The 25037-nt window shown below is 41.5% G+C and overlaps 1 protein-coding gene across 14 annotated transcripts in view; it reads right to left on the reverse strand.

Moving 5' to 3' along the window:
* Positions 1 to 12287: 12287 nt before the first annotated feature.
* Positions 12288 to 25037, reverse strand: part of nfyc (nuclear transcription factor Y, gamma) — an 84554-nt gene continuing 71804 nt past the window's right edge. For all 14 annotated transcript variants that reach the window (XM_080735195.1, XM_080735191.1, XM_080735193.1 and 11 more), the window contains 4 exons: positions 23937 to 24089; positions 20911 to 21015; positions 17035 to 17094; positions 12288 to 13829 (listed from right to left, as the gene is read on the reverse strand). In XM_080735195.1, coding sequence (XP_080591321.1) covers positions 13710 to 13829; positions 17035 to 17094; positions 20911 to 21015; positions 23937 to 24089 — 438 coding nt within the window. In that variant the 3' untranslated portion in view covers positions 12288 to 13709. The remainder of the gene's footprint in view (positions 13830 to 17034; positions 17095 to 20910; positions 21016 to 23936; positions 24090 to 25037) is intronic.

Below are 25037 nucleotides of genomic sequence, written 5' to 3' on the forward strand. Positions count from 1 at the left end.
ATCCACATAAAGATCTATATAAAATAACGGATGGCCGACGCATTGGCCGTTGTTTATTTCGACTCGCGACGATAGATGTATGTCCGCTGTTTGTGTTGGTTATGTTCTTGGTGCTTCGTGGAATCTCAACTGCAGGGCTGGGGAACACAATTCTGCCTATAATAATCAACCTCTTTATAAACAGATATAGCCTATAAAACAAACAGGCGATGCTCTTATATTTGATTTGCAGCCGTGAACAAATCTGTCTCAAGTTGTTATGAAGACAGCTCAGCCAGTGAGCCAGATTCTCCGACCAATCAGTATCAGCAGCGCGTATACACTAGGCCTAGCCAGGACCCACTCTTGAGTGGATACTAAATAGTACCCCGTTAAGTACCACTTTCACACCACTCTACCCAGTTCCTTGTAGTGGAAAACCTGACACAAGTGGGCGGTGTGGTGTGGAGTGGTGTGGTGTTGGGCCTGTGGAAAATGCGCTTTACAGGCTAAGCTTGCAGAGCCATCGAGGCACATACGGTATTGGTGTCACACCAAATTCTGGGCCCTGGGTACAAGGATTCACTCAAATGTTGTGCTTTATAACTTTTGAAAAATAGCAGATATACAAGCTCATACGAGCTTGTAGATCTGCTATTTTTGAAAGATTGTGAACATATTTTGTGCAAGTCTTTGAATATTTCAAATCCTTCTATGTCAGTGGTGCTCAAACCTTTTCATGTGAAGGACCCCCGAAATGATACGTATTTGGCCACGGACCCCCATATTTAGTTCCAGGGACCCCCCCAGAGGCATAATTTGAGTTACAAATGTTCTCTAAAAAAATACATAAATTCAAAGATTTGCACAAATTTTCACGACTTTTCAAAAATAGCAGATCACTGAGTGCCGCACTGTGAGCTTGTATATCTGCTATTTTTCAATAGCTTAAGTATAACATAATTAAGGCCCCTCCACCTTGGGCCCTAGTAACTCCCCCCTTGTGATGTGCCTGCACATAGGGGCAGGAGCCTTTATTTTTAATAGTTTTTAATGTATTTAATGTTTTTTAATTTTCCCAAAGAATTATTAAAAATAAATGAAGAACATTATTGAAAAAACATGGCCTGCTCACGTATTAGGAGGGTAGTATGAGTCACCAGAAAAAAATAATGGGTGTTTTTAATTAATCTATCATGGTTAAAATGGAGTTTGAAGTTACTATGGGTGTATATGGGGAGAGGCCCTGGACCTGGAGGGCCTGGTAACATTTACATCAAATATCTAAATATTGAATCAAGCAAATTAAAAACTGTTCAGGGTGTTCATAAAAGCCTGATAAGACGGTAAAATGACCAAAAGTTGTTTATTTATTTAAGTGGAATATCCCTTTTACCCCCAATCCAACCCTTGATGCTGAGTGCATTCTAGCATAGTGTAGTAGTGTGTTCTTTCTGTGTGTCATTCAATGTTATACAAGTAAAAAAAAAAACGATCTCAATTGAAACAATCTACTATGTGGGCTTTTTTGGTGTATCCTTTTAGTTGACCTTGTACCAGTCAACTGTACTGTCATGAAACTGTACCTTTTCCTATATGCAAATGTAGCCCCCACAGTTAGTACCAGCCATGAACCAGCGACAACAGCCCTGCTAATCAGGCTCAGCCCTATTAGCACGACTGGTTGTGTGTTGGACTGGCGAGTGGGAGTCCCGGGTTCAATCCCCGCTTCCGCGTCTCACTACAATCTGGCGTTGTCGGCAGGATGAGGAGCGTGATATCCTCGCGTGAGGGACAGGTCCACATCGTCTGCGGCGGTCCGCGGCGTGAAGTGTGAAGCGCGAGGGCGCGCTCCAAAGATCAGGGGGGTGATTGTAGCCCCCACAGTTAGTACCAGCCATGAACCAGCGACAACAGACCTGCTAATCGGGCTCAGCCCTATTAGCATGACTGGTTGTGTGTTGGACTGGCGAGTGGGAGTCCCGGGTTCAATCCCCGCTTCCGCGTCTCATTACACAAACCTCTAGTAAAGTCTTCAACCAATCAATCAAAGTGCCTTTGGTTTGAACCCAGTCCCGGGGCAGACACTCTAACCACACTGAGCTCGCTATAGGGCATAAATCAGGGGTCTTCAACGTTTTCAGGCCAAGGACCCCTTAGCTGAGAGAGAGATGAAGCAGAGACCCCCAGATTCCATATAGTTTCCTCGTTTGACAGCACAATCATCAGTGTATTTTGGATTCATGTCAATGCGTTTTCATAATATATTTAACCACTTGAACCGTCAATACTTTATAAACTTGACCTTTCACTCTGTACTTAGTCTGCTCTTTTTCCCCTCTACACCAAACCTCTTTGCCGAAAATAGCAGATCTACAAGCTCACAATTAACGCCTCGCACAGAGATTTGGAGGACCCCTGTAGTAACTCTGAGGACCCCCTAGGGGTCCCGGACCCCCTGTTGAAGACCCCTGATATAAATGATAGTTACTGAGTTTACTTGTATCATAAAGGTATCTATCTATCTAATACACCTCTCTCTCTCTCTCTCTCCCTCACACGCACACATGCGCGCATACACACGCACGCGCGCATGCACGCGCACGCGCACACACACACACACACACACACACACACACACACACACACACACACACACACACACACACACACACACACACACGTAGCTTTTGAACGATCAGGGGTGACTGTGACCTGTTCCTCCAGGTAAGCTAAAGTGGGACAGGTTGAGATCTCAAAATATCGTCACTATGCCTGTCAGGGTGGAGGAAACCTTCCAATTTAACCCTTCCTGCTTTTCATTATAATGTATTAATCGCGACATGTTCTGAGCTTGTAGATCTGGTATTTTCACTGCTTTTGTGCAACTATAGTACAAGGGTCTTCAACAGGGGGTCCGGGACCCCTAGGGTGTCCTCAGAGTTACTACAGGGTGGGCCACCAAATCTTTGTTTGATAGTTTATTTACATTTAACCACTTGAACCCTGGAATCCTTATTCTGAAGAGAACTTGATACATATAGCAGATCTACAAGTATTAGTATTAGGCTATTTTCGGCATAGATGTTTTGGCGGAGGGAAAAAAAGAGCAGACTAAGTACAAGATGAAAGGTCAAGTTTACTAAGTATCAACGGTTTTAGTGGTTAAATGTCTGAGAACGCACATTAACATGAATCCGACATACACCGATGACAGTGCTGTCAAACAAGTCTATGACGCTATCTATGAAATCAATTAAAAAGTTTAATCTGCAATTTTAATATGCAATCTGTAGAGGTTGTCCCTGCTTCATCTCTCTCAGCTTGGTCCTTGGCCTGAACACGTGGAAGACCCCATATGACGAAGATAGGGCATTCATTTACGGTAGAAAACAACTTAAAAAAAAAGGGCGACAAGGTTTTGGTCCAAGAACAGCAACGACATCATCCGGGGGCTTGAGCCCCTGAATTTTAAAGGAGTGGTTCACCCCCAAAATGACATTTTTTCTATTGATTAGTCACGCCATGGAGAGTAGAGTTCAATAATATGTTTTGGTTTTTGTCACAAAAATGTGATAACAATAAATTTACCCCCATTCGTTCCGGATGGGGACCCGTTTCGAAACGGGTCCCCATCCGGAATCAATGGGGGTAAATTTACTCGAATCAAATTTTTGTCTTAGGAATGTGACAAAAACCAAAAAATATTATTGAACTCTACTCTCCATGGCGTGACTAATCAATAGAAAAAAAGTCATTTTGGGGGTGAACTACTCCTTTAAAGGGATATTTCACTTTAAAAAAAAAAAAAACTTTTGGTCGTTTTATTGTCTAATCAGGCTTTTATGAACACCCTGAACAGTTTTTAATTTGCTTGATTCAATATTTAGATATTTGATGTAAATGTTACCAGGCCTTTCTGTGGTGAGTTTGCATGTTCTCCCCGTGTCTCTTTGGGCATAGGCCCTCACACAAAAACATGCAGTAGTCCTGGTTTCTATACTACCTCCCCCTAGCCAGCCGGGTGCTCCCCAATGTCCCCTGGCGCGGCAGGGGGAGAGCGTAGTCACCGGTGAGAAAAATGGGTTGCAAAAAGCGTGGGATAAAAAACATTAAAAAAAAAAAATGTTACCAGGCCCTCCAGGGCCTCTCCCCACACACACCCATTGTAACTTGAAACTTCATTTTAACCATGATAGATTAATTAAAAACACCCATTAATTTTCTGGCCTGCTCCTAATACGTGAGCAGGCCGTGTTTTTTTTTGTCACTTTTTGGAGCGGTGAAAGCGCTCCCAATAGACAGGTATGTCTGTGGCTGGCTGGCTATGTGGCTGGCTGGCTGGCTGGCTATGTCTGTAGCCTGGCAATACCTCTAGTGGCCACACACAACACACATGTTAAAGGAGGGGCGCTGTTTAGCAGGCCAGGCACACTCAACACACACACACACACACATGCGCGCATGCACACACACGCACACACACACACACACACACACACACACACACACACACACACACACACACACACACACACACACACACACACACAGATCTAGAACACATAGAATGTAAAAATATAGATCTAGAACAAAAAATCTAAAACATAGATCTAGAACACAGCGCTTCTTAAACAATGTACTTGTACAGTAAGGTATAGTAAGGTACGGTACACTATGGTACAGTACAGTAAGGTACAGTAAAGTAAGGTAAAGTACAGTAAGGCATAGTAGAGTAAGGTAGAGTACAGTAAGGTACAGTACGGTAAGGTACAGTACAGTAAGGCACGGTACAGTAAGGTACAGTACGGTACAGTAAGGTACAGTACGGTACAGTAAGCAGTAAGGTACAGTACAGTAAGGTCAGTACTGTACTGACAGACAGGAACAGATTGAGAAGGGCACTGTTGTGCAGACTAGACACACACACACACACACACACACACACACACACACACACACACACACACACACACACACACACACACACACACACACACACACACACACAGGGTATAGCTGCTCAGATTCACCGCTCCACTTCGAACCGAGGTTTGATTTTTTAATTTATTTTTAATAATAGTTTTTCCCAAAGAATTATTAAAAAATAAATGAAAAAAGTTATTGAGAAAACACGGCCTGCTCACGTATTAGGAGGGTAGTATGAGTCACCAGAACAAAAAAAAAATTGTTTTTAATGAATTTTTTTGAAGTTACAATGGGTGTGTATGTGGAGAGAGGCCCATAAGCTGTTTCCCTGTTGAAAGTGGAATATCCCTTTAATCATTCTGTAAAAAAAAGTGCTCTTTCCAGTCCATTAATGCAGTTTTTACTGTGGTGAAAGAAATTAAAATGCCCATTTTCCATGCCTTAACTGAAGGCAGCATTCAAGAGAATTGCCTTGTCCAAAGTAAACTCTCCTGAACTTGAATGCATCATCTTATGTTGAAAGAATTGCCCTCTCTGTGTAGAAATCCATGCCATTACGCCACATCTCCATTCTCCAGTATTCACTTGATTATGCTTAGTTCAGTGTGGTATCAAGTACCTTTAAAAGCCGACCTCCAAGCTCACAACGCGACACGTTGTGAGCTTGGAGGTCGGCTATATTTTTAATATCCAAAGGCCCCTTTTAGAAATGTCAGCCCCCTGCCTCTCTAACATTCTCTGCACGTCCCTGGCAGCGATAGCTACGTGCATTTGTCTCATTTTCCGCTCCAGCGTATATAAGGACTTGTCTTCCTTTAAAGATTTAGGTCGGATGAAGGAATGCAGGCTGATCTGAGCAGGAGGCCTGGAGCTGAGAGCTCTCCTCTCCTCACCAGCTAGAACAACTCGTGACTCTATTGTTAACCAACCTTGCCCTTTTCAGACACAAGAACTTAAAACCCCGCACAGCTGCAGAAATAAGCCTACTATTGTTCTTATGCTCTGTCTGCCGGGTCGAGGGAACTTTTGGGGGCTGATATTGATTAGAACATTTTAGCAAAGGAAAATTGTCTTACTTTGCACTTTGGAAATGTCTTGTGTTGCTAAAAAACAAAGGGAAGGAAAAAAAAGAGCCATTTGAGCAAAATGGTATTTAGACCTACATCAAGCCATAAATCTGGATGTCACGTTTTGTTAAAGGGCCCAGGTTTAGATTTTTGGATTAGTGTTGCCCCCATCTGGCCTTTATGAGTAATGACACCACTTCTTCATTATAGCTGTGGTTGTGAATCACGTTCTTTGTGCATTTCTTTGGTCTCCATTACACACTGTATCCACTGGCTGCAAAATAAACTTCTTTAATGAATTTTATTATCGTCTTGTACTGAATATCTCGCTGTCGTGCCGAAACCTCGTAACTCCAAAATGTTCATTTTCGGGAAAATGAGCTCAAGTGGAGTTAGGAGGTTTTGACCGAAGGGCTTTTTACAACTTTTCATTGGTTCAATATTATTTTAACCAACACACACATAAAGGGTGTTCAATAGCACATATTTATGAAAATAAGAGAGGGCCAATCGGGTGGAGTTAGCTGGTTTGGCAGAAAGTGTGGAGTTAGGAGGTTTTGTCCAAAGCACTTTGTACTACTTTCCATTGGTTCAATATTATTTTAACCAACACTCAGATGTAAAGGGTGTTCAATAGCCCTGATTTATGCCAAAAAATCTAAAACCTCAAAAATGGAGTTAAGAGGTTTTGGCCAGACAGTGACGATGCGCAAACCCCAAATGTCCGAAACTGTTACTTTTCAGACTTCAAATTCAAAAGTATCAAAAGTATGAGATCTACAACAAGACAATATGCTATAGTGGAGTCTTACTGACATTGGGGATACAGAGTATGGCAGGTCTCTCAAAGTGAGTGCTGTGACGTCCAGTGGTGCCGCAACATACTTTGACAATATTAGTTAACCACTTAAAGGGATAGTTCACCCAAAAACTATTTTTTTTCTCTAGCGATTACTCACCCTATGGAGACTTGAATTCATGGGTATGTTTTGGTCGCATTCATAAGCCAATCATTTGATGACCAGCAGTGGTTCTCTATGGAGACACAAAGAGCCTGCTTTGTTCCCTATGGAGACACAAAGAGTCTCCTCAAAGTATTGGTATATGAATGCGACAGAAACTAAAAAGAAACATCCACGAATTCAAGTCTCCATGGGTTGAATAATCGATTTAACTATCCCTTTAAAACCTCTATATTAAACCTCCTAGCCAAAAAAAGCAAATCTACGATCTTGTAGATAGTTTACAGTTTAGGCATTTAGCAGACGCTTTTAATCCAAAGCGACTTACAATAAGCAGATAATACATTACTATAAGATAACATGTCAGAACATCAACAACAATATAACAAATGCATATGAATATAAATCTAAAACAATAAAAAAAAATGTTGACTAGCTTCATGTATGGTCATTGAGTGGTGCTATGGGTCAAGGTGGAGTCTGTAAAGGTGAGTCTTCAGTCCACGGCGAAAGCTAGCGAGTGAGTCCGTTGTTATAAGTGCGACAGGGAGTTTATTCCACAGCTTGGGGGCCAGGAGGGCAAACTGTCTCGGACGAGTGGATTTCTGTCCTGGGGCCTTCAGCGAGGGTTCTGTCAGCATCCCTGTGTTGGCTGATCTAAGTGAACGGGTGGGGGTGTAGGGGTTGATCAGGTAGATCTACTATTTTTGGTGAATGGTCCCCCCAGATTAGGAATGCTGGGGTTCAAGTGGATAAATGTCAAGTATGAATACACACTCGGTCAAATGTTGGAGCTGTAGGCTCTGCTCAAAAAAACTTCTGTTGCTAACTGATATATCAGTGGTTCTCAAACTTTTTCATGTCAAGGACAAATATATGAATTTGGCCGCCAACCATTTTTCAAAGTATTGCTTTCCAGGGACCCCCGGAAGCAAAACAGTTTTTCCTTTAAAATAAAGGACTTTCAAATAGCAGATCTACAAGCTTGGCACGCAGCGACACGCTATGAGCTTGTGATATCTGCTATTTTGAATACCGGTAGCCTACATTATAATAACAACAATAATAACGGTTATTGGTCTGGACCCAGGCTATTAGCAGGACCCCACTTTGAGAACCAATGTTCAAAGTATTTTAATGGCTTAAGTAACATATGTAGGAAAATACAGCATGAGATAGTTACGTCTGTATGTTGTAAAGGTGTAACGATACAGTAAACGTATCGATGAATCAATTTGTAGGGGCGGCATAGCTCAGGGGTAGAGAAACCGTTATTAGAGCACGAAGGGTTCCCAGTTCAAATCCGGGCTCCCCCTGAGTTAATGTCGAAGAGTCCTTGAGCAAGACTCTGAACCCCTAATTGCTCCTGGTGAGTAGGTTGGTGCCTTGCATGGTTTCCTCTGCCACCGGTGTATGAATGTGTGAACGTAATGCACAATCTATGTAAAGCGCCTTGGATAAAAGCGTTATATAAATGCACCATTTACCATTTTGTAATTTTGATCCAACTACAGTACATCGACATGCATGTATCATTTTACTTTGTATCGTATTGGAATGCAAATAATCCATTGTATCGATACCAAGTACTTGTGCGTTGTATTTAGCAATTTTAAGAAGAAAAAAAGAAAGGGGTTTAATTACTTTAAACACAATGAATGTTGTGTATTCTGTGTTCATGTCAAGGTGCGGGTTTGTCCATAGGTGTTCAAATACAATATCCATGTATTTGTCAGAGAACCATGGTTTACTTATCCATAGCCATAAACATAAATTTTTCCTTTAAAAAAACCTGCACTTTCCAAGTTTCACACCGATTAAAATATTTAGCTAAATAGATTTTAAATCATTGAATCGTATCGCCATGAATGAACCAATATCATCCATGTAGCCTATATCATATCGCCAACTATGTATCGTAATGCGTATCACGGTGAGTTTAAAAGTATGGTTAAACCCTAGTCTGTACACTTCTGTTATGTGTAGAAAGAAGAAACAGACACTGGGCGCATGTTATCATTTTATTACATTTTTTTGTCTCACAAAGTTTGTTTACAAAAAAAGGAACATCAAAGATAAAAAATAAACATGTGTACCTAACTATTGCATATCATGCTGGCAGTTTAAACTACATGCAAAAAAGAGAGAGAGAGAGAAAGAAAAAAAAGAAATACAATAATAAGAACGTCAACAATGGTCGTTACTGTACAAAATGACTGGGGGGGTCGGGAAGGCAAAAAAACATAATCTCATCTTGGACAAACCATAACATTGACAGTTACCACAAAGAAAAAAAAATGTTTTACTTTTTATTCATTATACAAGTTTTTTTTTTAAGGGCATCTTTTTATGTTCTCAGAGGGACCTGTGTTATTTAGGCCTAGAATTATTGAATGCTTTAACCAGTGAAAAATAGCAGATATACAAGCTCGCAGCTTGTAGATCTGCTATTTTTGAAAAAGTCGTAAATATGTGTGCAAATCTTTGAATATATTTATTTTCAAAGCGAACGTTTGTAAGTCAAATTTTGCTTCTGGGTGGTCCCTGGAACTAAATGTTTTGAGATGGGGATCTGTGGCCAAATAAATATAATTTTGGGGGTCCTTCACATGAAAAGGTTTGAGAACCACTGACATAGTAGTCTCTCCAGAACAGACTAACTGAGCTCCAGTTAAGTGAAAAGGACCTTTTCTTTGACGATGGCTGGCCAGATTGCTGACATAGAAACATAGGTTTTTCAAAAAATCTTTGAAGGATTCAAAAGACACTTATAGAATCGGGTCAAAATTCTAATTTTCACGATTTTTCAAAAATAGCAGATTTTATATCTGCTATTTTTCACTGGTTAAAGCATTCAATAATTCTAGGCCTAAATGGGTTAAGAGGGGGAGGGGGAGACCCCAAACCCACCCTGGTGTAAGAGGCGACAAGGTAAAAAGTCATCCACAGTAGAAACTTCAAGGGGAGTTTAGACGCATCTCAAGTCCCATTAATACTGGGTTTTGTGCACCATGTCGTGTTCCCGAAATAGACCATTCCATTAGCCTCATCGTGTTAATTGCCCAACACATATTTTTAAGGTTTTCAAAAAAAAAAAAAAAAAAAAAAAAAACTTTATGATTAAGTCACCTAGAAACTATTTTGTCATAAGTCATGTTTATCTGCCTTTATTTATACCATTGTTTCCTGTTGAGATTGGCACAAGCTGCCCAGATTGGGGCAAGCTGCCCAGATCACACGACACACGTCTTCTTGTTTTTTCACTCTCAAAAAGCACCTGCAATGCAGTGCATTTGAAACTACATTGCAGTGCACATCAATGGGGTGATCACTGCTTGCCTCCTGTGAATTGTTTTATTTTTGTTTATTTTCTGTTTATTTCGTTGCTGAGTGAGGTCAGCAGACAAAGTGACGTGAGCGAGATGAAAAGAAAAAAACCTGGGTGAAATGTGCCAATCTCAACAGGAAACATGGGTATCTGCCTAACTCTACTCTCCTAACACTACTGATTCATCTTGCCTTATTGCCAATGTTCTCAGCCTATCGCAATGCTTGTTACATTCAACATAAGTTAAGTTGACTTAAATCGCTTTCTGCCCAATGTTGATATGTAACAAGCATTCTGATTGGCTTACGACATGAGGCACAATGATGCAGCAGTGTTAGGAGTAGTCAATTGTCAATTTGTGTGAGCATTGTGAGCTTATAAAATGGTCTGTTTTCGGCAAGTGGACACCAGCGTGCAAACTTTAAGCATTAACAACCCTTGACCAACAACCCATGACCACATGACCGCCACAACAACTCATCGTCTTTAAAAAAAGAAAGAAAACACGTCACATCATCATTGACCTATTCATGTCTGCCGGGGCATTCTGCTACTTACTAGAATCAAACTAATGTGTAAAATAGATGTATTTTTCATTGATCACATACCCAGCCTTTATCATTAACCCCCTATTAGGTGAGGCGTGTGACGAAAGCAAATCTGACGACCTCTAGATCAGTGGTTCTCAACCTTTTCAGGCCGCCACCCCCAAAATAACCATATTTTAACTGGGGACCCCCGACCCTGACGAGCACTAAAGAGTTGAGGCATTACATTTTGTATAACACGGTTCTATTGTGAAAATAGCAGATCTACATGCTCACAACATGTAGATCGGCTATTTTCACAATTTCTGCCTCTGATATTTGACAATTTGGCCAATATTTAATTTGTCATTTTAGAGTTATTAAAAAGTCCTTAAATTGTCACTTAAGAAATGTGCAGATACCCTCTATACACTTAAACTGTATGTTGGTTAGTTGAGAGGAAACAGTGTTGCACATTAAGCTAATCATCTGGGGACCGCCCAAAATAATTTGGGGACCACTGCTGTAGACCTGTGGTTCTCCAACTGGTTGGCTTGATGATTAGAACCACTAACCCTGAGAGCGTGCAGACATGTAAACGGTCCACTTGGTTCCCAACTAGGCTGTCGAGTCATTTAGCTGGGGACCCCCTGGATCGTAGGTTTGCCAGACCCCCGTCAACATCAAAACCGACTGACGGACTCTTTGATTTCTTTATTTTCTCACAGTACTTTGTGATTAAACAAGGTTATGGGTATGTGATGAATAAATGATCACCCGGGCATTCGTGGGTCGAACTCGGTAACCAACCAACCTATAAGACGACAAATACCCCAGGGATGCATATATAAATTATATGGCTTTATTGTGTCAAACAGGGCATGGAATCCTTTCAACTACCAACGATAAACAACAAAATGGCTCTTCAAACTTATGTCCCAGATTCTGGATTTGTTTCCATACATACTACGCCATGACTCCGTTTCAGATAATATCCTTAAAAAAAAGGAAAAAAAAAACATTTTCATTCAAGCAAAAAAAAATAAGCGATGTACTTAACGTCCCTCTTCAGGGGTGGTTCTGGTTGCAAACGAAACAAAAATGAAACGTCACGCAATCAGAAAGGTTCAGGTTTTATGGAAGCTTCTGGTTTAACCCTTCGTAGCCAAAAAGAGCCCCAATAGAAAGAGAGGGAGGAGTCCAGTGAGTCATATTCGGCTATTAGACCTCCGACTAAAATCAGGTTAGAACTGGTCTAAAAGTCAACGTTTTTTCAACGGCTAGGCTTGGCCTTGACGTTGATTAGCAGTTTTTTTAAGCGTTCTAGATATACATATATGATGTTGTCGAGTGGAAAACTTGTATGTCCAAAACAGTTTGTTTTTTATCATTTAAAAAGAATGTACTGAATAGTGAAAACAGCCGATTTAAGCACACAATGCATCGCGGTGCGAGGTGTTGTGTGCTTGTAGATCGGCTGTTTTCACTACTTTTGTGCGACGGCCTTGTATGATGAAGCAGGGCTTTAAAAAAACGTACAAATCTGAAACTTGGAGGTACGAGGTTTCTGCCCGACATTGACGATATATAGCCGTTGAAATGACGGGTCACTTTTAGATGTCTGGGCCAAGCCTAGCCGTTGAAAAACATTATAATAATCACTTTTAGAACAGTTATGGTTTTAGGGCCGATGCGTACTCTGCACTTTTAGAGACAAATGTATTTCGGTTCGGCTCTGTCCAAACTGACTGTGAAATTGAAAATTGAAAATGACGTCATTCAGAGGTTCTGGGGGGAGGGCGGTTAACATCATTAATTCGGCTGTTCGGCGCTGCCGAGATGCTGCGACTCCCCGAACCGAAATAAATTTGTCTCTAAAAAGTGGAGAGAATCCATCGGCCCTCAGCCTAGCCGCATTTTAGACGTCGAAATAGCCCCGGAAAAAATGCTCAGTGCGTCACGCTTGAATCTCAGGTTTCCGTGGAGTTTCCAGAGGGAGAAAGGTGGTCTTTCTTGTCTGTTGTCCAGGTTTAGGAGAGCATGGGGGTCTGTCAGTCTGTCTGTCGCTCGGGTTTACACATGGCCGTGGACGTAGCGTTTAACGTCGGGTATTTATCGGGGGGGAGGTGGAGGGTTTTCCCAGTGTCCCTTTGGTTCATCTTCTTGACCAGAGTGCTTTGTACAGACGGCTCTGACCCCAGAGCAAAACAAACAGAGAGAGAGAGAGAGAAAAAAGAAAGATGCAGTTCTTCTAGTGTTTCAGACGCTTGTTAGAGAGCCGTTGATTTCACTGTGGTGTGGTTGGGGTGTTTGGGAGGTGGTGACACGGCAAGTGGGGCCGGTGTGTATGTGTGTGTGTGTGTGTGTGTGTGTGTGTGTGTGTGTGTGTGTGTGTGTGTGCAGGGGTGTCGCACCTAATTCTGGGCCCTGGGTACTAAGAATTCACTGCGTTATTTTGTGCTTTAACTATTGAAAAATAGAAGATATACAAGCTCAAGCTTGTAGATCTGCTATTTATGAAAAAAATTTCATGTGAAGGACCCCCAAAATTATATGTATTTGGCCACCTCCATCTCAAAATATTTAGTTCCAGGGACCCCCCCCCAGAAGCCAAATTTGAGTTACAAATGTTTGCTTAAAAAAATACATATATTCAAAGATTTGCACACATTTTCACAACTTTTCAAAAATAGCAGATCTACAAGCTCACAGCGCGGCACCGCGTGCCGCGCAGTGAGCTTGTAGATCTGCTATTTTTCAATAGCTAAAGTATAGAATAATTAAGGCCCCTCCACCTTGGGCCCTGGTAACTCAGTCCCACTTGTGACGCCCCTGTGTGTGTGTGTGTGTGTGTGTGTGTGTGTGTGTGTGTGTGGTGGGAGGAGGGAGGGTTTTCTTCCGAAGGGGGGGGCGGGGCTCAGTCGCCGCTGACCTGCGTCACCTGGCCGTCGGCCGTCTGATTGGTGGACTGGATGAACATGGGCTGGGTCAGCTCCTGTCCCGCCGGCATGGTCACCTGCTGGATCTGATACAGCTGCTGTGGAACACCAACACACACAGGTGTTATTACTATACAGTAGGGCATTCACCAAATATTAGAATATTCAACAAAGTCGAATATTCGCTTATTTTTTTAATGTTCTCTTTTAAAAAAAATCACACCCGTGTGAAGTGGAGCTGTGTGTGTGTGTGTGTGTGTGTGTGTGTGTGTGTGTGTGTGTGTGTGTGTGTGTGTGTGTGTGGATCATGTGTACCGATTTTTGTGACATTTGAAGAAAATATGTAGGAAAAGGAGCAAAAAGTGTGTTTTGGAGAAAATTCAAGATGGCGGAAAATCTATCATGGCGCAAATGGGCATGGCCTATATGGGGAGATGCGTCATGACCCAAGGAATCCAGGGAAAAAATATTTTTAATTTTCCGACCTATGGTTCAAGAGTTACAGGCCAAAACGTAAAGTGGGGTGTTATGGCGCCACCATGCGGCCAAATGACACAATTATTTTTTATTTAATCCTTGAAATCATTATGAACCTCCTCTCCAAGTCTTGAAACTCTAGCCCCTATGGTTTGCGAGAGACAAATAATTGAATGTGAGTTTTTGCGATTCCCATTATAAGTCAATGGGGAAAATTAATTCACTAATAAATTAATATCAATTAAACTATAGAACCTTTCTCTTAGAAAAGTAATAGCCCACGATTCCCGAGTAAGCCGTTCGATTTGACATATGGCGCGAGTGTGTGGTGGCAAAACTGTGGGACTAGTGGCGTGCCGAAGTTTAGGAAGTTCAGGCTACATACAGACACACACACAGACAGACAGACACACAGACAGACAGACCCACACGGCCACGTATAGGGAGCCTGTGCTTCACACAGCTCCAAAAATCACACCCGTGTGAAGTGGAGCTGTGTGTGTGTGTGTGTGTGTATGTGTGTGTGTGTGTGTGTGTGTGTGTGTGTGTGTAGATCATGTGTACTGATTTTTGTGACATTTGAAGAAAATATGTAGGAAAAGGAGCAAAAAGTGTGTTTTGGAGAAAATTCAAGATGGCGGAAAATCTATCCTGGCGCAAATGGGCGTGGCCTATATGGGGAGATGCGTCTTGACCCAAGGAATCCAGGGAAAAAAGAATTTTAATTTTCCGATCTACGGTTCAAGAGTTACGGGGCAAAACGTAAAGTGGGCCGTTATAGCGCCAACATGAGGCCGAGTGATGTAATTATTTTTCGATTCATTCTTAAAATCATTATGAATCTCCTCTCCGAGGTTTGAAACTGTAGCTCCTATGGTTTACGAGAGAAAAATACTTGAAAGTGATTTCTTGCATTGTCCCATTATAAGTCAATGGGGACAATTAAGCGTCGTTTTTTGCCGATTACGTCGGCATGGTAAGGCGGATCGGAACGAAAGGTAATAGAACACCATTCCCGGCCGAGCCGCACATTTTGATGTATATATTGCGCGAGTGGCGTAAATGGTGCGGCACTAGTTACGCGCCGAAGTCAGGCTACATACACACAGACACACAGACAGACACACACACAGACCCACACAGCCACGTATAGGGAGCTGCACACAGCTCCAAATATATAGTTTATAAAGCTTGGCTAGATAGGAAGTCATAAGAATGAGTTGTCAATGCCCCTGGTGGATGAATTTGTTAATGCTCTATACGAGGGGTTCTCAAACCTTTTTAGGCCATGACCCCCATATTAAACATATTTGAACTGGGGACCCCCACCCTGACAAGCACTTGGAATTGTAGGTATTACATTTAATGTGACTCGGTTCCACAGATAAATATTGTGAAAATAGCCAATCTACATGCTCACAACGCCTCGCAACGCGAGTAGAATAATTCGAATACTGAAAATCACTATTCGTGAAATACACAGGTGTTATTACTATACTGTTTTATTCAAACAGTATAGTAATAACTATAACTACAAATTATTCAACCCCCTCTGAAATAATTGTTCATTAGTGTAGCCGCTGTTCATTTGACTTAAAACTTATCAACTATGCTCAAAACTGTACTTTTTGGAACATTCAGTGTCTTTGCAATTGTTTTCTATCCTTTTCCTTTTTTGTGCAAGGCTTTTCTGACCATTCCTTAGATTTAGCCATGTTTCTAACTGCTCTAATCAAAGTCAACAAACTTCTAGTCAGGCCAGATTGCACATCTGATGCAACTATTTATGCCCTTGATTAGTCGATTGCAGTTGATTACAGATGGTTTCAGGTGTAATTAAGAGTTGAATAATTGAAAGTGAAAGTGGCGTTGAAAGTGGCATTTAGCATTGCATTTGGAAAGAAACACCAAATGTTACTTTTGTTGAGCTATTTACATTGTTCTTGTATGATTGTATGATTTATTCAGTTGTCAGTTTGTGAATTTAGCCAATAACCAGATTTGCAGAGGGGGGGTTGAATAATTTTGAGCAGTTTTATCGAACATTTATTGAAATTCTTTTGACATCTTAGCCAATCAGGATGGAATACAGAAACTGACAGATCCATATCGATCACATGACTGTAGAGATACCGTCTAACGATTTGCAGTACTGGCCAAAAAATGTGTCTCGCAAAAGTCGGCCGCATGGTGACACTAGAACAGGCCCATGTGAAATATGTGGGGTAGAGGTTCTGGATTGGAATCCAGGGAGTGTGTGTGTGCACAGTTTGGCAGCGACCGGGCCAACAACGCCGGAGATTAGCTGGTAAGCCTGTCACAGTTATTACATAATCGTCTAATCGCCATTATTTGACATAATCGCAATTATTTGACATACCGTAATCTCAATTATTTTGTCATAATCGTCACAAATCGTTTCCATGTTGAAAAGTTTTCATATATTTTCAAACAGTGGAAATAGCAGATCTACAAGCTCACAACGCATCTCAATGTGACGCGTTGTGAGCTTGTAGATCAGCTATTTCCACTACCAATGTTCTTTTTTGTGTCATATCTGCCATGTGCAACTTCAAAGCCCAAAAGCCAAACAGAAATGTAATTGTCAACGACAAAAAGACACAATTAAATCGTTAATCGCAATTATTTGAGTGACAATTAATCGTCATGTAAAATGTCATAATCGTGACAGCCCTATTAGCTGGTAACGGACGGACGGACACACGAACAGGGTAGAAAACATTTCGGCTATGCCTTTGGGCCAGGCGGAGACAAAAGAATAAACCATATGAAAATGTGAACACAGCGTATTGTTAGAGTGCTTACCTGTCCGTCAGAGAACTGTTGGAACTGCTGCTGGCCTTGCTGTACCTCTGCCTGTGTGATCTGAAAAGGAGGAGAAAACTCAATCTCTAGTTCAAGTGCTACAGCATAGGTGTTAAAGTTATACCATGTAACCTTTTTTATAAAACAAATCTTAAAATTGTCCTAACTGTTAAATCGCTAAAGTTTTAGAACCCCCACTCCGTTAATTTCAGCTTCTAAAGCCTTCTCTTTATATGTTTTCTATGAGCCGTGAGGGGGGGAGAATTTCGCGGCAAAATGACGTCATCTGCATCATGTGTATACGTTGGCCAATCATATCGCCGATCATAAACACATGGTACACTACCGGCCAATCACAGGCGCATCTTGCTGACTTCTCAGGAAGTAGCTTGCCTCAGCATAACAACAACATACTCGGGTGAAGGAGTCAGTTTCTCCGGAATGCCTGAACGCACAGGAACCAGGGACCCCTCTAAAGATCGATCTCGGTGAGCTGCAGGCGGACGCGGTGGCGAGAGGCCCGGTCCACGGCGAAAAACGTCCGAAAGACGCGGACGCGACCGCGGTTTGCTATACAGCTCTGACCACTAGTTGAGCAACTTACACAGTATAGCTTTAACTACAGCAGGGGTCTTCAATGTTTTCAGGCCGAGGACCCCTTAGTTGAGAGAGAGATGAAGCAGGGACCCCCACAACCTGTTCATAGATTCCATATAGTTTCATTGTTTGACGGGACGATCATCAGTGTATTTTGGATTCATGTCAATTTCTGATATTCAACCACTTCAACCGTCAATACTTAATTAACTTAACTTTTCACTCTGTACTTAGTCTGCTCTTTTTCCCCTTTACAAGCGAAGTTATACTTTTACATTTAAGTTTTGTGAATATTGACGATCAAATGTCCAGATCATAATTTTCTTTTCTTTTGTTTAACTTTAGGAACACAGATGTTTACTAAAGAAAATGTCAACCTTTTTTAAATAAAACATAAAACTCGGATGAGAGGCATATTTTTGCTGGCATGTGACTTTTTTTTGTAGAATATTATATTTTGTTTCATGTACACCAAATGTACATTCTCAATTTAAAGTTATACCATGTAACTTTTTTTATAAAACAAATCTTAAAATTGTCCTAACTGTTAAATCGCTAAAGTTTTAGAACCCCCACTCCGTTATTTTCAGCTTCTGAAGCCTTCTCTTTATATGTTTTCTACTTAGCCGTGACAGGGGCGGGATTTCCCGGCAAAATTACGTCATCACACTACCGGCCAATCACAGCGAGGGTTATACACTGCCGGCCAATCACAGCGCATCTTGAAGTGGGGTCGCCATATTTGTAGTCGTGTGTGTCTCTATACTCAAAAGGTAATCTCGCCTACCAGGCAGGGTGAAGGAGTCCGTTTCTCCGGAATGCCTGAACGCACAGGAACCCCTCTAAAGATAGCTCTCGGCGAGGTGGAGGCAGACGCGGGGGTGTGAAGGTACGAAAAACGGCCGAAAGACGCGGACGCGACCGCGGTTTGCTATAGGGCTACTGACCACTAGTTGAGCATCTTACACAGTATAGCTTTAACGCTGAAAAAAGGTAACTCAAGTTACTCAAGTTACTTTTTCTATGTAACTTGAAACTTTATAAGTTACATTTCTCCAGGGGTATAACTTTAACTTGATCAAGTTACTGCCATAGTGAGTTACTTGTAACTGCACAAGTTACACCTGATTACGGACAGGAGCTGGGCAATATGTCAAGCTACGAGTCGACCTTATGGCATACTGCATATACATACAAACTATAAAATAGATTTGCAATATAGAAAATTCAATATGGAACTATAAAAAGTATTGATCTTCCAACAACCCAAGCCTTTAATCGCTGTTATTCCCATGTCTGATTTCAGTTAATAGAGACAATCCACAACATCAATCATTGCATCATTATGGAAACAAGATGATGTAATATTGCAGAGGTCTCCAACAGGGGGTCCGGGACCCCTAGGGGTCCTCAGAGTTACTACAGGGGGTCCTCCAAATCTTTGTAGGATAGAAGCTTTTTTTCTCCTTTTTTATATTAACCAAAAATAGCAGATCTACAAAGCTCACAACGCCTCGCATTGCAAGGCGTTGTGAACTTGTAGATCGGCTATTTTCGGCAAAGAGCTTTAGGGTAGAGGGGGAAAAGAGCAGTCTAAGTACAGAGTGAAAGGTCAAGTTTATTAAGTATTGACGGTTCAAGTGGTTTAATATCTGAAAACACAAATTGACATGATTCCAAAATACACTGATGATTGTGCTGTCAAACGATGAAACCATATGGAATCTATGAACAGGTTGTGGGGGTCCCTGCTTCATCTCTCTCTCAACTAAGGGGTCCTTGGCCTGAAAACGTTGAAGACCCCTGTAATATTGAATATATCATCTGCTTTCCGGTGGAAACCTGGTTATGTCCAAACGGTTACTTTTTACGGAATGGAAAATGAACCAGTGTTCCCATGGATTCAATGTAGTTATTCAGTCACAGGATTGTGATCATTGGTTAAATATTCATAAAAAGCCACAGACACACTTTAACCACTTTTGACCTAGCGTCCTTATTTTGGGTCGGGGGAGAACAGTTAAATATAGATCTTGAGACAAAATTATAACTGGATAAGATCCATAGGAATGCCCGTTTGTTTTTCTGAAAAGGAACCCGTTTTGGACGTACAAGATTTCCACATGGACGGGAATGGGACGAGCTCCATTACCTTATAATTTATAATTACAATTATCACAATCATTACACAATCATCTAATCGCAATTATTTGACATAATCATCAATATTGTTTCCATGTTGAAAAATGTTCATATTTTTTCAAACATTTTCAAAAATAGTGGAAATCGACAAGCTCACAAGTTGTGAGCTTGTAAAATCGTCTATTTCCACAATGTTCTTTTTAAGTCGCGATGCGACACGTTGTGAGCTTGTAGATCTGCTATTTCCACTATTCTTGTCTTTCTTAAAAAATATATGAACCTTTTTCAACATGGAAACGGTTATGACGATTATGAAAAATAATCACGATTAGACGATTATGTAATAATTGTGACAGACCTAGGTGTGGTGTGGTGTGGTGTGGTGCTAAAGCTGCAGTTGAAAACAGGCTTATGTCACCTGCTGGGTGTTGGCGAGGGTCTGGACCAAAATGGTTATTATCTCAACGTTTTCCTTACATCATAATCACCAGAATATCGTCACTGTCGGGCAGAAACCTCGTATCTCCAAGTTTCAAATGTGTGCCTCTTTTGGTAAAGCAAAGCCCTGCTTCATCATACAAGACTGTCGCACAAAACTAGTGAAAACAGCCGATCTACAAGCACACAACGCCTCGCGATGCGAGGCGTTGTGTGCTTGTAGATCTGCTGTTTTCACTACTTTAGTATAATTTATAGATGATAAATACATAACGAACGGTTTTGGACGTACAAGGTTTCCACCCGACAACGACGATATGCTATAAATTTAAGGTGCTGGGAGTGAAAATTATAATGTAGGGGTGCCTCGGATTAAAACATATATATTTATTTATGGGGTGCCCTGAGACAAAAAGGTTTGGGAACCCCTGCTCTATGTTTGTTTAGACTTACTGTTCTCTTTTTTTGTTTTTCTTTACATATCTACTGCATAGAACTGTGTTCTATTTGTCTGTCATTCAATGTTATATGAGATACTTCAATGGTTTCCAGTGGAAATAAGCTTAGTCTTTTCATGGATCTCCTTTTAGTAGACCTTGTACCAGTGAACTGTACCGTCATGAAACTGTACCTTTTCCTATGCAAACTTCTAATAAAGTCTTCAATCAATCAATCAATCAATAAATCAATCAAAGTTACCTGCTGGGTGTTGGCGAGGGTCTGGATCTGTCCCTGGACCACCTGGGTCCCGGAGACGGGCTGCGCCAGGCGGATGTACTGCAGCTGGCCCGTGTTGAGCTGCACCTGCACACAGCCACCACACGGGGGAGACAAACACCAGGGCTTAGCCAGAGAAACAACATTTGAAAGAGAGGTCATTTGAGAGAACACAACACAGCAGGGGTCATTCCACTGTTCCGGGTGAGTGGCCGTTGTGGCCATCATTCACTCACTGGTTGGTCTGAGAGAGAGAGGGAGACGTTAACCATCTTGAAACGAGCAGTTTGATGATTTACCACACAGACCGTCGACGACGGAAGGAGTTGATGTGAAGACAAAACGGAATTGTGGAATCTCACAAGGTCAAAACGATGTTGGGTGACGAAGCAAAGCAGTTCTTCTCTGCTTGCCTTTCGTTTCCGTCCTTCTGGGGTCCGGCCAGTGGTGTAAAGTAACTAAGTACATTTACTTAAGTACTGTACTTAAGTACAGTTTTGAGTACTGGAGTTTTTCCAATACTTTTACTTCTACTCCACTACATCTCGGATGCAAATATTGCACTTTTACTCCACTACATTTATTTGAAAACTTTAGTTGCTGCTAGTTACTTTGCAGATATAAATTAAAATATTACAAAACATACACTAACGACTTTAACCCTAATTTATACCTAGGCTATTTGAAAATAGACGATCAACAAGCTCACAACGCGTCACAATGCGATGCGTTGTGAGCTTGTAGATCTGCTATTTTCAAACATTTTGTACTTTTACTTTTGGTTCTTTAAGTACATTTTGATGCCAATACTTTTGTACCTTTACTCAAGTACATTTTTAATTCTGGACTTCTACTTGTAAACAGAGTACTTCTACAATGCAGTATTGATACTTTTACTTCAGTAGAAAATGCGAGTACTTTTTCCACCACTGGTTCCGGCACATTTTTAACAATGAAATCTCAAAACACTTCCATAGCTTTTCCCAAAGTATTTACCCCTTTTCCAGGCCTACAGCGTTGTGAGCTTGTAGATCTGCTATTTCCACGGCAGTCCAGGGGTGCCGCGAGATCATTTGGATAATATTTGGAATTCATTTGGACACTTAAATATTTAGTATCATTTTAAAAGTACAAAGTTATGTTCAATCAGTTCTAACCAAAATGGTAATTATCTCAACGTTTTCCTTACAACATAATCACTAGAATATCGTCACTGTCGGGCAGAAACCTCGTATCTCCAAGTTTCAAATGTGTGCCTCTTTTGGTAAAGCAAAGCCCTGCTTCATCATACAAGACTGTCGCACAAAACTAGTGAAAACAGCCGATCTACAAGCACACAACGCCTCGCGATGCGAGGCGTTGTGTGCTTGTAGATCTGCTGTTTTCAATACTTTAGTATATTTTATAGATGATAAATACATAACGGACGGTTTTGGACGACGACGATGTTCTATAAATATAAGGTGCTGGGAGTGAAAATTACATTTTTAACAATGAAATCTCAAAACACTTCCATAGCTTTTCCCAAAGTATTTACCCCTTTTCCAGGCCTACAGCGTTGTGAGCTTGTAGATCTGCTATTTCCAGTACTTTTTCAAAGTGCTTGTAACTATATTAACATTTCTCAACATGGAAACGATTATGAGGATTATTAGACAATTATGTAATAACTGTGACAGGCCTAGGTATGGATGGACGGTAAGGGGAGAGAATCTCAAGGTGAACAAACGGCAGCATAGAGAGATGCATGAGGCCAGACTGTCACAGGAGATGAATTGATGCACCGATTTAGAAAGCTGGGCAGCAGATCTCTGCAGGGCTGACGTCAATTCCGTAACGGCAACAACATCCCAGATCCTGTTCCTCTCAGATAAATGACTTGAACAAGTGGATTTCACAGCAGAGGTTGGGCTCACATAGATTAAAATAAATAAATAAAGGAATTAGTGGTATCTAAAAATATATGGTACATGCCTACATGGTCTAACGCAGTGTTTCTCAACCACTGTGCCTGGGGACCTTTGGTGTGCCCCTGAGAAGGGTCAAGTGTGCCCCTAACTGCTTGAAAGCCAGTATTGTATTTATCATTTTTAAAATGATTTGAACTAGTGAAAACAGCCGATCTACAAGCACACAACGCCTCGAGATCTGCTGTTTTCACTACTGTTGTGTGACAGCCTTGTATGATGAAGCAGGGCTTTACTTTGCAAAATAACGTACACATTTGTCACGACAGTGACGATATTTACACCCCTGTATCATGTTGGTGTGCCCATGGATTCTTGGGACATGAAAAGTGTGCCCATGCAGAAAAAAGGTTGAGAAACACTGGTCTAACGCAGTGTTTCTCAAATGGGGATACGTGCACGCAGGCGGATAGGGGTTTGAGGTTTAGGTTTAAGGCATTGTTTCTGTGAGATTAGGGTTTGAGTTGGGCATAGTTTTAGTGAAGTTAAATGTTAGGGATGGGACGATACGCGATATTATCGTTTATCGTGATGAAAAACATTTATCATAATCGTATTGTGGAGATTTACTTTATCGTGATATCGTCCTCCGTCATGCAATGGGATCAATTCACCTTTTATTTGCCCGAGCTGCATTTCTGGTAGCACTTAAACCCTCTGGGAAAAGGTACTTATAATATACGTACTTGATACAGTCTTTTTTCCCACTATATCAAATGTCTTTGCCAAGAAATAGCAGATCTACAAGCTCACAACGCGTCGCAAGGCGACACGTTGTGAGCTTGTATATCTGCTGTTTTTGGTAAATGTTCCGCCCCAGGATAATGTTTTTTGATTATCAAAAATATGCAGCTCGGCAAATAAGAGGAAATTGATCCCAGCGCATGACGGAGGACGATATCACGATAAATTGAATCTCCATGATACGATTGTGAGATTGTGAGTGTTTTATCACGATAATAATATCACGTATGTGTGTGTGTGTGTGTGTGTGTGTGTGTGTGTGTGTGTGTGCGGTGCAGACAGAGGGGATCTTCTTACAGGGATCTGTTGGATCTCTCCGGTGTTGGTGATGATCTGCTGCATCACCTGCATGGTCTGACCCTGGCCCGCCTGCACCGTCTGACCTTGACCCCCCGCCTGCACGATCTGGACCTGCTGCCCCTCACCCACCTGCATGGCCACCGGAGCACTCTGTGGGGGGGGAGAGAGAGAGAGAGAGAGAGAGAGAGAGAGAGAGAGAGAGAGGGAGAGAGAGGGAGAGAGAGGGAGAGAGAGGGAGAGAGAGAGAGAGAGAGGGAGAGAGAGAGAGAGAGAGAGAGAGAGTGAGAGAGAGACCAAGACAACACATCAGAGACACATACTCCCCACTAGGGCATTCACGAATAGTGATTTTTAGTATTCAAATTATTCGACCTCAAAAGTATTCGAATAGTCGAATATTCGACAGGACTGGCCAAACTGTCGAATATTAAGTAAGCAAGAGGCGAACAAAATAGCAGATCTACATGCTCACAACGCCTCGCGTTGCGAGGCGTTGTGAGCATGTAGATCGGCTATTTTCACAATGTTTATCTGCGGAACAGAGTCACATTAAATGTAATAACCACAGTTCCAAGTGCTTGTCGGGGTGGGGGTCCCCTGTTCAAATATGTTTATTTTGGGGGTTATAGTAACCCTAACCCTAACCCTAACCCTTTTTTAAACAATAAAATAAAAAAAGAGAATATTGGACTTCGGTGAACAACGTCGAATAGTGACTTTGATATTCGAATATTCGAATATTTGGTGAATGCCCTACTTCCCAAAGATCATAACCACCCAAGGAGAGTTTGAAAACATGACCGATGATTATTCCCATATCTGCTGGGTGAAATACTACAATGTGCAAACACAGCAGCAAGATTGGTGAGCTGCTGTGATAGGAGAAGGATATCAAATGGAACACAACAACCTTAAAAACCCATTTAGGCCTAGTGCTTCAAATATTGAAAGCAGATATACAGAGTGCCGCGCTGCGAGCTTGTAGATCTGCCATTTTCCCTGGAACTCAATATTTAGAGATGGGGGTCCGTGGCCAAATACATGTCATTTTGGGGGTCCTTCACGTGAAAAAGTTTGAGAACCACTGACACAGAAACA

This window comes from Nannobrachium achirus (assembly GCF_963921795.1).
Source record: "Nannobrachium achirus genome assembly, chromosome: 10".
Taxonomy (NCBI): Eukaryota; Metazoa; Chordata; class Actinopteri; order Myctophiformes; family Myctophidae; genus Nannobrachium; species Nannobrachium achirus.